Source organism: Periplaneta americana, chromosome 17, assembly GCF_040183065.1.
Source record: "Periplaneta americana isolate PAMFEO1 chromosome 17, P.americana_PAMFEO1_priV1, whole genome shotgun sequence".
Lineage (NCBI taxonomy): Eukaryota > Metazoa > Arthropoda > Insecta > Blattodea > Blattidae > Periplaneta > Periplaneta americana.
The window spans coordinates 3,657,025-3,673,513 of record NC_091133.1 but is presented as its reverse complement, the minus strand read 5'-3'; the positions used below and the strand labels follow the sequence as shown (position 1 = coordinate 3,673,513).

The 16,489-nt window shown below is 36.3% G+C and overlaps 1 protein-coding gene across 1 annotated transcript; it reads right to left on the bottom strand.

The window, feature by feature from the left end:
• Positions 1 to 1,302: 1,302 nt before the first annotated feature.
• LOC138693182 (zinc finger protein ZFP2-like) lies at positions 1,303 to 12,998 on the bottom strand. Its single transcript, XM_069816912.1, has 7 exons — positions 12,837 to 12,998; positions 10,721 to 10,858; positions 9,870 to 9,943; positions 2,057 to 5,956; positions 1,859 to 1,963; positions 1,715 to 1,771; positions 1,303 to 1,628 (listed from the first exon to the last, which is right to left on the bottom strand). Exons 1-4 carry the CDS (start codon positions 12,942 to 12,944, stop codon positions 4,819 to 4,821), a joined length of 1,458 nt encoding a protein of 485 aa, XP_069673013.1. The 5' UTR covers positions 12,945 to 12,998; the 3' UTR covers positions 1,303 to 1,628; positions 1,715 to 1,771; positions 1,859 to 1,963; positions 2,057 to 4,818.
• Between the last annotated feature and the right edge of the window lie 3,491 nt (positions 12,999 to 16,489).

Here is a 16,489-nt window from a genome sequence, read left to right as displayed (position 1 = left end):
ATTTTATTTATTTACTTATGAATTTAAAATGGTTTAATATATAAACATTGGATAATGTTAATGATAAAGTTAATAATTTTCTTTCACTTTTCATTTTATGTAATAAACAAAATTCTATTCCATCAACAAATGTTAGCTCTAACAAAGAGTTAAACTCTGTGTTAAATTAACATCCCATCTCCCTTATGTTAAAGGCTTAACAATTGTTAAACAGTTGAAAATGGCGGACGTAAATAATGCTTTTGATGTGGAATTGCTGTATTTAGACCATCTGAATGCCGTTCCTAATAGGGAAAGAGCTTTAAGACGAAATGATTTTGAAAATTTGCGTGAAGAAGAATTTTTGAAGAGATATAGATTGACCAAAACTGTCGTCGGTAAGGTTGTGGAAGAAATACAAGAGAGGTTAGAATACCCGACCAACAGAAACATACCTCTATCTCCAATGCAGCAGGTACTGATAACTCTGAGGTTTTATGCCACTGCATCCTTTCATTTAATGGTTGGAGATAATGCAGGAATTTCAAAATCTACAGTAAGTAGGATTGTTAGTAAAGTTTCTGCAGCAATAGCATCAATGAGAAGAAGGTACGTAACATTCCCCTCAGTACAAGAACGCCCGAGTATTGCACAACAGTTTTATGATATGTACAATTTTCCTGGTATTGTGGGTGCAATACACTGTACGCACATAAAGATTCAGTCACCTGGAGGCAATAGAGCAGAAATATATCGGAATCGAAAAGGTTACTTTTCTGTTAATGTCCAGGTCATCAGTGATGCCAACCTCCTAATTAGGGATATAGTAGCTAGATGGCCTGGATCAGTACACGACAGCACAATATTCAGCAACTCGCATATCTGAGCTCAATTTGAAATGGGAGCAATTGATGAGGGTATCCTTTTAGGTGACAGTGAATACCCTTTAAGAAAATATCTACTAACACCATACCTTCATCCCGAAACAAGACCCCAGCACAATTATAATGCAGCACACATTAGGACACGAAACTGTGTAGAGAGGATGATAGGTGTGTGGAAGAGACGTTTTCCGGTTCTCAGCTTGGGGCTACGAACTAAACAACAAACAACCTTGACGATAATTGTGGCGACAGCAGTGTTGCACAACATTGCAGTGGAGACAAGGGATCAACTTCCTCCAGAAGATTTGACACTGCATCAGTACATCACAGAAAGAAGAAGGAATAGGCACATCAGAAACCAGAATCTTGCTCCTATTCACATGGAAAATGAACAAACTGCAGCAGCTTACAGGAACGCATTTGCACAACAACACTTCGCTTGTAAAGTATTACACACGTTTTAATTTTAAACTTGTTACCTATACTACATGAAACACGCTTAAACTATACATTTCTACCAAACTTCTACAAACAAAATACACTGCAACTAACTTATTCATCCTCAACACGCTTTCTTTTTTCTTTATAGTACGAGTACATTAATTTTTCTCTAAATGCTTCTTGTTTTAGTTTCTCAGTTTCCATTTTCATTTTCAGCAGTTGTTGCTCCTGGTTATATTTCTGTTGGATTAAATACATTTCTTTTTCACAGAGAGTTGTCCTGCTCTCGGCAAGTACAGCAATGTTGTTACGACAAAGGTTGGCCTGGAAACAAAAATCAGCAGGGAAAATTTTGGCACTCCTGGCGGACTTTTATTATAACCCTCAACGTGACCAGCTGTGATACTGACCTAGGTGACGCGAGTCTGCTGCTTGTTACAGTTTTCTGTTCCTGTTAAAGCTTCAGCCTGGAAGTACAAACCCCGTTTATTAAACTTTCATTCTTAATTTAAAAAATAACAAACCTAAAAACTTAATAGAAGTGTCGTACTCACAATTGGAGTGACAAGAAGAGATGTGTTAGATGCCGGGACTGGTGTACCCATTTCAAGTGATGCTGTGTTGTCCTCAAGTGATAACTGTTTTGTGTTTACATTCTCCTACAACAACAATAATACAAATTATAGTTTACAATTTGTCTTGATATAATATAAATTTAAAAGTATATATAGTTAATGAAAGTGATTTATCACCTCGTGTACTACTGCTATGACTTCAATATCGCAAGATCTTGCTTCCTGTTCGGTTGTAATTATTTCAGCGTCACCTAAAAATAAAATAAAATTGTTATTAAATACAAACGAATTTCATTTGAATGAATAGATAATGCTAATATAATGCAACTGATACTTACCTTAGTATTCTGAATCACAGTCGAAGGGGTTGCTGTTAGGTTCTATTTTTTCCTCTATGAGGGACAGAACACTTTCATCAACTTTAGTTGTACATTGACCACCACCTGTTTTATACCTTTCCACCCGTTCGTCACTCCTTGCTTTCTTAGCTGATCTTTTTAAGTTAACATAAAATTGTCGCAGTTGTTTTGTTGTTCTTGATGTCACACGCCCATTCGAATTATATTCGTCTCTTAGTTTGTCCCACGTTTCGTCCTTCTCTTTTATTTTCAACCCATCGGTTTTCTTGCACTCTATAATTCCTTTATACTTGTTTACTACTTCTATCAACAACTCTTTCTCAAAAGAAGAAAAATTTGTGCTCCTCATCCTCTTCATGGTAACTTCGCGCGCCATTATTTCACAGATGTTCAAACAAAAGCCGCAACGGAGTGCATTCAAAAATCGTATGAATGATACACCGCTTTCTCGATTCGTTGTTTTCGCTATTCTTGCCAGTATTAACATGTTACTTAACATTTTGCAGGAAAATGTTGGTGAAATGCAAGAGTCTTAACAAATTGTTAAAAATTTTAAGTCATGTTAAGAAATAACGTGTTAGCAGAGTTATAACATCTGTTGATGAAACCGGGCATAATGGTCTTAGTGTAAAATTTTTAGTGTCTTATTTGAATGATAGGCATAAATCTGTTTTGGCAAATGGTAAAAGGTCACAGTATCAGGTATTAAAACATGGTGTGCCTCAAGGCTCAATTTTGGGAACTTTATTGTTTATTATTTATGTTAATGATCTTCCCGACTATATTCGGGATGGATGTTCTAACTCTTTTATGTATGCTGATAATTTAGCTGTTACTACTATTCATAAAAATAGTGACATATTGTGTATGGAACTGCTAATGTATCAAGTAGGGTTGTTGATTGGTGTAGTGCGAATAACCTTATGATTAATTCTAACAAAACTGCTAAATTAAACTTTGGTATTAATCGTCTTACTACTGTTAGTAATACTGCTGTTAGGTTTCTGGGCATCTTTCTTGAGCCTAAAATGGGATGGAAAACTCATGTTGACTATGTTGCTAAGAAATTAAGTAAAGGCCTATATATGTTAAAGTTGTTAAGGAATAATTTACCTAACAAGGTATTGTTTGCAATATTTCATAGCCATATAGAAAGTCATTTAAATTATGGTATTATTTTTGGGGTCACCATACTTCTGCTCAAGCTCTCTTCATATTACAAAAGAAAGCTTTAAGATTAATTTATGGAGTATCAAATACGACTCTTTGTAAACCTCTTTTTATAAGGTCACAAATCTTGACACTGCCGTCTATGTATGTATAGGCCTGTCCTCTTTACATTCGAAATAACATTAATAATTACATAGCATGTATTCCGTTCATAAATATTCTACAAGAAATAATACAAATTTATACATTGACAAATGTAAATGCAGTATTACTCATAATAGTTTTCTATTTTTTGCTTTTAAATTATTTAGTAGTCTACCTGTTGATATAAGGAATCTTCCATTCCAAGTTTTTAGGAAACGAATTAGGACTATATTATTGGCAAATCCATTGTATAATGTCGATGAGTTTTTTTAATATTCATGTATATTAATTTGTATCCATTGTATGATATCATGTATTTTAAATTGTATATGACGATGCCATACATGTTCCACATGTTTTTGCAAAATTATCTATCTATCTAAATCTAATCTAATCTAATCTAATCAATCAAATCTATCTATCTATCTATCTATCTATCTATCTATCTATCTATCTATCTATCTATTGATCCATCCATCCATCTAGTACAACTTGAAACAATGCTTAATAACCAAATCAAGAATAGTACGACACAGCTTTGAATCCGGACACAAAATAAAGTGGGAAAATACTGCAATCCTACAACTGAGCGTTCTCTGACACAGAGAAAATACAAGGAAGCCGCTCATATGAGTTTTTCGGACAATGCCATTTGTCAAACTAGTCTAATTCTTGCGGATATTTGGTTACCCATAGTTGAACAAGACATCAGAAATATTCAATACAAGGCGAACAATGCTGTCACCAACACCACGTAGACCACCTGGGGTCATCTCCACCATTAGACAACGCAACCTAGTGTTGCAGCTTAGCAGTTAGTAGTAATGCTGCTACCGCCAGGTGGCAGCAGTAGATTTTATCCTGTCCTTGTTACTAGTTTTTTTTCTTTTTTATCTTCTTTTATTTTCTATCGAGGTATCATAACACTTGTTCACATTTTTTTAGTTCCACGCCCTCCTCCTTTTGTGTGTGTTTCATCAATTTTTAGCCACTTCACGCCCATCTTCTTTATTACGTTTGGTTTTAGTGCCAACATACTGCTAATGACTTCGGGTCTTTCATAAATATAATCTCCACCGAAGCCAAGAATCGACGATCAGTCATACAGAATAGCTGTACGTAAAGATCCCAACAGTAGGTTTTTTCTCTTCTCTCCTTCCACCCGAAGACGAAGGGAGAACCACCCCTCGAAAAGTTGTCTTAATTTTTTTATTGTGACAACCAGCAATGGAAAAAGTCCAAACCCCTCACCTAAGCATTATCACATTAGTAAGTTTTCTCCCCGATATGCAGGCGTTGATGGGCTTTTAGGTGACCAGATTGCGAGAAAAGTTTACTACAACCTTCACATTTAAAAGGTTTGTCGCCAGAGTGCATACGTTTATGTACTTTTAAGCCGCACGACTTCGAGAAACACTTACCACAAACATCACACTTGAAAGGTTTCTCGCCAGAGTGAACACGCATATGGCATTTAAGGTCATCCGTCATAAAACATTTACCACATAAATCACATTTGAAAGGTCTCTCGCCTGTGTGCCACCGTTCGTGGATTTTTAGCATACTTGAATACAAGAAACACTTACCACAAACATCACATTCGAAAGGTTTGTCGCCTGTGTGCAGACGTTTATGCCTTGTTAAGTAACCCAAAACTGAGAAACACGCACTACAAACATCACACTTGAAAGGTTTCTCGCCAGTGTGCACACGCACATGGCGTTTAAGGTCACACGCCTTCCAGTAACATTTACCACAAACATCACATTTGAAAGGTCTCTCGCCACTGTGCCGCCGTTCGTGGATACTTAGCATATTTGAATACAAGAAACACTTACCACAAGCATCACATTTGAAAGGTTTGTCGCCTGTGTGCAGACGTTCATGCTTTTTTAGGGTTCTCAAATCAATGTAACACGCACTACAAACATCACACTTGTAAGGTTTCTCGCCAGTATGCAAACGCACATGGCGGTTAAGGTCGCCTTTCTTCGAGAAACATTTACCACAAACATCACATTTGAAAGGTCTCTCGCCTGTGTGCCGCCGTTCGTGGCTTCTTAACATACTTGAATACAAGAAACACTTACCACAATAATCACATTTGAAAGGCTTCTCCGCGGCGTGCAGACTCTCATGAGTTTTTAGACTATTCGAGTTTGAAAAGCACTTAGCACCAACTTCGCATTTGAAAGGTTTCTTGCCTACGTCCATAGATGAATGACTGCTCACATTATTTGCAGGCGAGGCACTTATTTTAGACAATTCTAATTCCAACTGCTTCTCATCTTCAAGAGTCCGCACAGGTTTTCCCGAGGAACCCGATTTCCTAGGAATCTCGTTCTCTTCAAAAGGAAAGATGGCGAATTCTGTTGATACAGTCCTCTCATTCCTAGCTGCAATCCTGAAGTAAATATACTATCAGTCTATAAAATAGTCACAAGTATACAATCCATTATTGAATAGTCAAATCGAAACTAACCTATTTCATGAGGAGGTACATTACGATTAGAGATACATGCTTGTAATTGATTTATGAGTGATGGTGCAAGTCTCAAAACTAACTAAACACTTTGGACTTCTTCTGTACAATAAATTTTATAAGGATTACACCACTTTAGTCAACTCTCAGTTAGCTTTCTTTTTAATGAGCCTCTCTGTCCACAGTCACCTGACTTTCTTTACTCTTTTTCGACTCGAGCATTCTATTTTATGCGATTGTTTCGAAATTTGAGTTTACACATGTGCTATAACTTTTTCTATCTTTTATACATGTGATGTCTAAAATCTTTACAGTTATTAAGTATGTCACTTTAAAATTATAGAAATCTGCAGTGGAACAGTGCTGATTCGATTTCGCAGTAAGTGTCATCATCAGAAAATTCGACTGGTATCATCTCTAACTTGGTATTTATTGTCTTGCGAACTTTAACTACTAACAATTTCATTCATTTTTATATTTTGTGTAGAACTACTATCAAGAGTACTACCTAAAGACACATGAAGTAAATTGGAATTATGTCTTCGCCATTTTGTCCGGTATGCAGTCTTTAGGAAGAAGTACATCAACATCATTTACAGCATTACCTAGGGCTTTCGTAAACCAGCGACGCTATCGAGTTCTGTTACGTGCTGTTCTTCAATTTCGTTCCAGGACACCACGTGTTCAAACCTTGCCTCCTTTGATATCCTTCTCCTACTTGCAGTCTTATGCTAGACGTCATAGGGAAGTACAAATTTAATGCAATGTTTTACTCGACCTCATGCTAAAGCATAAAGAGCATTGAACGCTTCATCACAATATCCTCAATTACTTCCATTTTTACTTCTTATTTTAAATAATAATGTAACAATTTGTTTTGGAAATAATATCAATGTTCGACAGTACTTATATGTGTAATCAGCTCTTACCCTTCCATGAAACTTAACATATCTTAACTTAAGAGTCGACTGACAGATAATAAATTATATTCAGTTTTAAGGACTGCAGCTGCTAACGTAATATTACCTGGTAAAGAGAATGTTCTACCTAAAAATAATAGTTAAATTTGAAGCTTCTGCAGCAAGTGCTTCAAGTAAGAAGTATCAACTTTTGTAATACAACAAAATGTGTTTCAACATCGTAAGTACGCATTGGATTTGAAATAGATAATTAATGAAATAAAAGCTTAGGAAAAAACTAAATTTCTTCGTTGTCCTGTTAGTACATACATTTAGGTACCAGTATATTGGTCTTTCTTCCAGTGTTTCATGACGTAATAATTCAACTACAATACATACTATTTTCGCCTAGAAGAATATGATATATGAATTAACGTGAAGTACTGCTAATTTATAAAAAAAAATAGTCATAATATCATAACTGAAGCATTGGGCCGCATAATGGTCTATGTTACAATGTGCTAACTGTGCAAGAGACAAATATGTTACAACGTAATTCCGCTCATAAATTTACTATTCAACGGGAACATAGATTGATATTCCATGAATATGTTTTGTACACTACGCAAGGTACACGAATGTATATTACTTATGGACATATTATACATCGCAGAAGTTTAACAATAGATTTATTTCCACAAAAATGCTACTGGGGAATATAATCAATAAAGAGTTTTAAACAATCACAATATCACGAAACAAACTAAATCAATAAAAAGGTTAAAGTACGAAGAATTCGATTATGACATTAAGTTTTAAATGTTATATATTAATATGAATTAACACCATGATATTTATTAAATTTACACTCAATATCATATTATGAATAAACATACAATATTGATCAAATAATAGCAGTGATACTAGAAAATAACTGCAGTATTACACTGTAGGGACACCATTAAATTAATGAAAGTTGTAACAATAAGAATAAAGAAAATTAAATACCACAGTTGAGAAATTGTTAGGAGATGGAGTTTGAATCCCTGTCCCGAATATTCAGTACCCATCCCAACAGATGACGACATCACCAGTAGGTAAAATGTAAATTAAAATACAAGTAATAAAAAAAAAAATAACAGAGGAAATTCCAATATTTTGAGGATCTTTCATAGTAACTTGCGACCTTGTCTTCCTTGTATACTCAACACCACTATTTCTTAGTGAATTTTATGTCACACAAAGAAAAAATTGTTTTATGTAACGACGCTCGCATCTGCTGAAGTTATATCAGCGTCGACAGTGTCCCGCAGGAGTTCTTTTACATGCCAGTAAACCTACGGAAATGAGCGTGATGCATTTAAGCACTTTAAATGCCATCGACCTGGCCCGGGATCGAAACCGCAACTTCACGAATTGAAGTCCAGTGCTGTACCAACTACGCCAACCAGGCCGATTTTGGTGACACATTTTCCACTTACTAATATTAATTTTGCTGAATCTTTTTTATTTGTTTAGATTTATTTAGCTGGTCAATATCTAGCGTAGAAATCATCATTGCCTTACAGTCGTCCATTAGTTACAATAGATCAACCGAAACCTGATTCACAGAATGCAAGTACCCAGTATTCGTAAAGAGAACAAACTCCTGTGCAATAACTCCCGATATGATGTAAACAACTGGATACGCTAGAAGTGACTAGTGACATACACCGTTGTTCCAACCAACACATTCGTGGTAGAAACTCGAGTAGAAGCGCCTGTGATACAGATATTGCTAAATAAATTTGCGACAGCTGTGTAAAACTATTCTATTAAAAACTCAATTTTTGAAAATTGTAACATAGATCGTTATTCAGCTCAATGCTTTAATTTGATTTCACACATATTTCAATTTTTAAATAATGTCTATGTCTTACTTGTCTGTCTTTTGTAGAATTTTTCTAAATTCGTTACAGATTTTAAGTGCTGATTAATATTGTGCATGACGTATCTCAGGTACTATTAATATAAATTGTTTCATTTATATGATTGTGATGTCACTACAACTACAATACTTCACTTGCAGTAACACTTTTGTGCCTGAGAGCTGAGTAGACATACAGTTATATGCAGTCTCTTACAGAGAAGCATGCAGCTATCTTGTAACTTGAAAATCATAAGTTGCTATGCTCATTTCGAGAAATCACTATTCTAAACTCAGTATGTGTGCGAAACACTGGACAGCACGGGAGTTAATGGCATTATTGCTAGGAAGTCTGCATTAATAACAACACCAACAAGTGTCTAGTGTGAGTGGGATAGAAGGACTAGGTCTACGCAGTGGAGGGGGAAACAGTGGCCAAACAGAAAGAAATCAGAACCTGGTGAAAAATTGTTGAAGAACCATTGTATGTATCATTGTAGTTGTACTTATGGTGGTGTGAGAGTGAAAGACTGATGCACCTAAATGCACCAGGATGCATGAACGAACGAACAAACGAACAGATAAATAAATGAATAAATATGTAAAATACGCAAATTAATATTACATAATGGCTTCCTAAACGTGATGAGCGGATTGCAGAAAAACTATTGGAATGAACTCAAAATGGCAGACATAATTTCCTTGGGAATTACAAAGACTTCAATTATAAAGAAACTCTAGAAATTCAGTTGAAGAGTTTCAATTCCCTACGCTGCAATATGAGTGTATGCTTGTCCATCTAAATTCTTTTGTTGAAAATCTAAGCTCTTTTAATGAAAAATATGAAGAAAGGTCTGAACAGTACTTATAGAAACCAGACATGAAGGGAAGTTGAGTGTGATTGTGATAACTGATTTTTGCTGGATGATTCAGACAGATAGTTCTTCTGAAGCTGCTTCTTGACAGTCAAGAAAACGGACACTTCAAACACAACGAACTCTCTACGTGAAGACTCGCACATCACACTCACCTTTCGGCGAAAACCTTGTTGTTCCCTACCACCACTTCCACCCTTGGCTCCTCATTGAAGTCACTGTGCACTTCCTACAAATACAGAGCAAATAAAACAAAAAGATAGCTCAATTTACATTAACAAAAGCGCATCGATTATAGATCCACACAACTACATATAAGTCGCAATAGGCCTAGTAGAATTTTAGCAAATAAAAGTCTAATCTTGGGGAAGATATTTCATGGGGCACAGCTTTTCGTAGTAGAAGAACGTTTTTCAAAGTGTGGCACACTAAAGGTGTACCAGTAGTTAAAATGCTGTGGCACACTCATAATCTGTTGTTACCAAGCTCGAGGGGAATTTCGAGGGTTTTAGGAAGAAATGAGTATACTATAAAATACAAATAACTGAGATATACCTGCATGCATTAAAATATTGAATAAACCATTTTCAATTTCACATGCATTTTATTTCATTTTTTTAAATGGGGTATTTATGACACCGTATCAACATTTCAGGTTATTTAGCATCTGAATGAGATGAAGGAGACAATGCCAGTGAAATGAGTCCGGAGTCCAGCACCAAAAGTTACCATGCATTTGCTCGTATTGTGTTGAAGGAAAACCCCGGAGAAAACCTAACTTGACCCGACTGGGATTCGAACCCGGGCCACCTGATTTCGAGGCCACACGCGCTGATCGATACTCCATAGGTGTGGACTGAATTTTATTATTTATGAGTCAACATATTGGGGGATTTTAATATGATGAATGGAAAAAGAGGCACATGTTGCAAAGGACGTTGAGAAGAGAAACAAAATACAAAATAAACACTGGAAGAACACATTGCATTCCTTGTTCTCCACTCACCTCAGGTTCATGTTTCAACACTGGGAACGAAATTGGCACCGGATAATCCTCAAATTTTATCTCAGATGCGAGATCTTGGGTCTGGTCCTCATATTCCTCCTTTATACCAGTCACATGCTGATCCCCTAGATTCCATTCCTGCGGTACAGAGAGATATCTTAAATGAACAATTTATCACAGCTTGTTAGAACACGACCTATGCTGTTACAAGCTGCTCCCTATGTGTTCATATGCCTCAGGGTGATCACAACCTATAGCACGTGCTTTACCCCATGACAAATAGGGTTAGGATTCTAATCAAAATGAATACAATCCATGCAAAAACATATTTCATGTGCAGTTTCAATAAATTAAGAGTCTTTACTTGATTTATTTCATGACACTGCAACAACTACTAGATTATATAGCATCGATGGGATTGGTGATAGCGAGAGGGTATTTGGCGACTTGAGGCCGAGGATTAGCCACAGATTACGTAACATTCACATTATGGAAGAGGAAAACCTCGGAAAAACCCAACTAAGCAATCGAATCCGTGAGCAACCGCAACTCGGGATTGGCAGGCAAGCACCTAGCTGACTGAGCCACACGAGTGTCTTGAATAACAGAGCTAAGGCCAGTAGGCCTTCTCTTCCACCCAGCCAGACTCTAAATCTAATTGATTATAATTGGTTTATAGTGACGGTGACATAAGAATAGTTCCTGAACAGCAAATATTGCCGTCATGTCAGTGTTGCCAACTGTTACCAGATATCACACTATCTTGTGTATTAAATGAATTATATACTTACCACACTTTATGCTGGAAGGTTATTCTAAATAATTCAATAATACGTAACATATTTACATAAGAAAACTATACGGGGAAAGGGATCAACATGTCAAATATTTTGTCTAGGAATACGAAATTCATTGGTTTGACTCCCAAGACCTAACCTAAAAAATTATTTTGTTTGACCACATGAAGTTGTTAGTACTAACTCAGAAAACTTACATGACTATAGTCTTGAATTATAACCACAACGCAATACACAAAATAACTATAAGGTTATGTATTAATATTAATACTGATATTGCTTAATCATTAGTACGTTCAAATTTCACTAGCTTCCAGTAACCGGCTCAGAATTCTAGTACAATTTTAATTTCATGGCACTCTAGTAGCGACAAATATTGTCGATATTTGTCTCAGTTGCCAACATTCCGGTTACAAAATCACTACCATTTGTAGTATCTGTCACTATCGAAATTCGAAACGAAGTAGGCAAAAGAAAATTCAACATGCAAACTAGAAAATCACCACAATCCACTAGCATATGTAGTAATGGGGGAAAAATGGTTAGGTTTCACCCTTATGGTATAGAGCATCCGAACAATCTGGGCCATCGTTTCCCCAACCCCTTGTCTGTTTTGATACTTAAAGACGTCGTAACAATAATTATTTAGGGTACTGATAATGTTAACAACGGTGGCCACTACCTGCCACCTAGAGGCAAAATAACTTTTTTCATTACTCGCACATAAGCGTTGATTGAGCAGGCACTGTTAGCACCCATAAAATGCGATCCAGCATGCAGTGGTTTAAACCCATTGTTCAATGTGTATCAAAGTAATTGCTAGATCAGCAACAAGAGAATAAAAAAATCGTAAACCTAAAAAGAAGTCTGTTCCTAGGCACAATTATCTCTGTGTATTCGAGATAATTCTGTCTTCAATAGCAGAAATAAATATTTTAGAATAATAATAATAATAATAATAATAATAATAATAATAATAATAAAAATAATAATAATAATAATTAGTATTAATATTATTATTATTATTATTGTTATTTCAATTTTAAAATGAATCCCTACAGTTTAAGTGGTAAAAGTTGTGAAAAGTTAATAATAGTAAATATTATTATTATTATTATTATTATTATTATTATTATTATTATTTTTATTATTATTATTGTTATTCTTATTATTTCAATTTTGAAATGAGTGCCTATAGTTTAAGTTGTAAAATTTATGGAAAAGTTCGAATAGGTAATACGATTTTAGACTGGTAATAGGTCTGACATACTTACAAGTGCATTACTCATATATGTGTATATTGATAGAGAACCACTTACATCATCTTCAATTTTCACCATAGGAAGGACAAAAGGCACTGGTGTGGTGTCTTCAACCTTTATCTCTGATTTGAAATCGTAACTCTGGTCCCCGCATTCTGTCTTCATGTCCGTCACTAGCAGATGCGATAAATTCCCTTCCTAAAGGACAGAAAAACATCGTGAATAATTTTATTAGTTATTTGAAAGATGATTTGATGAGTAACAACCGCCTATCTGGTTGTGCATGGCAGTCATTGCTAATGTGAATCATAGTGTGCACGTCAGTAACAGAAGCAGATCTCAAATCAATGTAGTTTTAAGCCTTTCCACATATTTAATTAAAGTTGTAGGACATCAAAAAGCACCTGGCCTGAATAAAATTATCTGTTAGGAATAATAACGCAAAACAAAACCTCTCTCACATGATATCCAATGATCAACTAAGTTTCAAACGGACGTATCTAACAGAATAGCAGTTGATCAGTTCCATACGGTTTTGGGACGGATTAAGTTAATATTTACACTGTGTAACAATGATTTTGTTTAAGTTAATTTTCTTGCTGTTTCTAATTCAGTATGTTGCAAAACACAAGAAAACATCAATTTCCCATGTGTGAAATTGTTTTTAGAGATATTGCATTGATTTTCTTAATTTCAAGAAAATATCTTCCTTTTGTACAATATAAGTGAGTTTACAATAATAGTTTTTTCGACATTAAGGCAGAAAACATATAAAGGGGCTGAGCAAATGTGCAGAAGTTATGGAAGTACAGTACAATAAAACACTTATACGTCTTAAAAACGCATATACAGAGTGTCTAAAGATGTATTTTTTTCCTACTCTCCCTTTTGTAGGTTAAAACACTTAACACATCATGGAAAGATATTCACAGTGTCTAAAAATGTTTTTTTTTCCTACTTTTTTTCTTGTAGCTTACATAAGAATCTGATCAACCCCAGATATAGTCGCTCACTATACTGTACGTGGTAGTCTGTCTCTTTTCTAACAGTTGTAGGTCTTGATGGATTCTTTCGCCCTAATCCTCTGAGTATGCATCCATGTCTGACTTGAAAACATCTAGATGCGACTGGAGGACATGTAACTTGAGTGACTTGCTGCAACCCATTGCATTGTAATTCTTCAGAAGACCCTGCACCACCTCCCTGTAATTGTCCATTCTACGATTACCCGGAAAACCTTTCACTATATCACTGAAGGTTTTCCAGGTTCCCCTTAGTATAGGTAGACGTTTTACAATGAATTCATCATCGTGAAGTAATTTCTTCACCAGGGTACCCACAAAAATTCCTCCCTTCACATTCACCTCTGAGAGTTTGGGGAAGACAGTTTGCAGATACTTGAAGACATCTGAATTTGAATCTAATGCGTTTACAAATTGCTTGATGAGGCCAACCTTAATGTGGAGCGGAGGCACCAGAATCTTGTTTTCCTTCACTGATAGTTCCCAACTGTTTTTCTCATCAACCACAATCTCCGTCTTCAGTGGCCATCCACTGGTCTGAGAATGCCTGGCTATATCCCTGCTAGCCTACAGTCAGAGAAAACAGGGATATTTTGTGCATCCACTTTGTTGTTCCATCAAAGTCGCAATCTTTTTTAAGTCACTAATACATTTCACTGTTGTTCTGCACAGTTAACCATCTGCAGAAGCTGCTGGACATTGGAGTAATCTTCTTTAAGATGGGCTGAATGAGCAATTGGAATTGAGGGACACTTGTTGCCATTGTGGAGGAGGACAGCTTTCAGACTCTTGCACGAACTGTGAATGAAGAGCTGCCAGTCCTTTGGATCATAGGGAAACCCTATTTCTTTAACAGGTCCCCCACATTGTGGCAATAACACAGTTTGTCAGCGAGAGTGAAGTATTGCGAGAACGTTTGGTGACACTTCCTCTTGTCCGGATACCTTGCAGCTCCAGTCCAAAATGTTCCACTACTTTTAATCTTGATGTTAAAAGTTCTGCACAGGATTTTATTAATCCTAAGTCCCTGATTAAGTCGTTTAACTCCTTTTGAGTGGGAAAGTGAGGTGTAGCCTCTGCATCCTCTGAGAAGTCCTCTTCCTCGCTGACACGATTCACTATTGGAAAAGTCATACTACTGCCGTCCTGGAGGAGGAGAAACCGGAAGGTTCTCGTTGTGTGCAATAGGCCTAAGTGATGATGGTAGGCCCGGATATTCCAACACATTTTTTCGTTTCTGTGATGGGATAAGTCAACAACACAGAAATAGCAGGTATGCAGGTGATCTGCTGGTTCAAACCAGTATACCAAACTTCATTCTTCTGCTCTATCCTCTGTACCAGGCCTCGAGAATGAATCTACAGCTCCTACACACAACATGTGGTGCCCAACTTTGTCTTGGTCACCCATAGGTACGCCGCAATATGACTTGTAGGCTGAGCGGAGTTGTTGGCATGCTTGATTCTGTTCTACAGCACTCTGGAGGTCAGGAAGACTCGCACACGTAACAAAACCAGTCTGGATCATGCTTACAATCACGGGGAGACACCATCATTAATCCACCTTGTGTGTGATGCAGTAAATTACATTAACTCTATAAATATAAGTTGAATATTACAAAAATACAGAAGACGTGCTAAGCAAATATTACGTGAACTATTAAATTACATAATTGACCACTAGGAACAGAGAAACGATTACAAGAAGGTAGGAGTACCCAATTTATTTTATTTGTGATCTAATTTATCCAATAAATGCATAAAATTTACTTAAACAAACCAAAAGTTTTTTTTTTTTTTTTCACAGTGTTATTATGGCTCTGCATTACTCGATCATGATGCAGGCTGAACCGCGGTTACAGACACTAGCTGAACTTCGTGTGAAAGGTTCGTCCCATGGGATGAGTCGAATCAACGCACACTTCACAAAGCCAGACCAATTCATGACGCCATATAAATCACAGCAACAGCAAGGAATTTATTCAATTGATTATAAAGTGTGAAATGTATGCTTTTCTCCACTGTCCGATAAACACACAAACAAGATACACAGTAAAGCTTTTCTATTTACCTCCGAAGATGCCTCATTCTCTTCTATTTTTAATCCATTCCAGGCCATGATTCAAAACAGTATGGCCAAACATGTGGATCAAACGGACCGTGACTGAAGGGGCAATGACGCTTCCTGAGAGGATAAATAAGACGCTTCAATAGCCACAAGTGATCTCAACATTATAAACTGCTCGGGATACCTGTAGCAACATCCAGTGACATAGCCAGGATCAGAGCATGGGGGGTGCGGATGGGGTGCGAGATTTAAAAATGTGGGACATAAAAAATCCAAAATGTTCTTTCATGCACTTGCGCGCATATTATACATCTGTATTATTATTATTATTATTATTATTATTATTATTATTATTATTATTGCTCATCACATCCATAACGATACATTATGGGGCGTAGTTTTTTCACATCCAAGAAATTGTTTTTTTTTTGTTCTTCAAAATAATTTATGCCTAATATTTTTTGTTAATTTATTTACCCTTTGGAAAGGGGTGCTCCGACTTTTTTATGGGGTGCTTGCGCACCCTTTCGCATCCCCCTAGCGACGACTCTGGCAACATCTGTTTCTATAGGTATCCCGAGCAGAAGACTTTGAACGAGGATACCTAACCACTGAAGATAT

What these genes read in the sequence shown, in the direction of transcription:
- LOC138693182 (XM_069816912.1), bottom strand. Translation starts at nt 12,944, where the DNA reads ATGAAGACAGAATGCGGGGACCAGAGTTACGATTTCAAATCAGAGATA. An exon ending in TGGTGAAAATTGAAGATGAT is followed by an intron (nt 10,859 to 12,836) that starts GTAAGTGGTTCT and finishes TCTGTACCGCAG; the next exon opens with GAATGGAATCTAGGGGATCA. An exon ending in AACAAGGTTTTCGCCGAAAG is followed by an intron (nt 5,957 to 9,869) that starts GTGAGTGTGATG and finishes TATTTACTTCAG; the next exon opens with GATTGCAGCTAGGAATGAGA.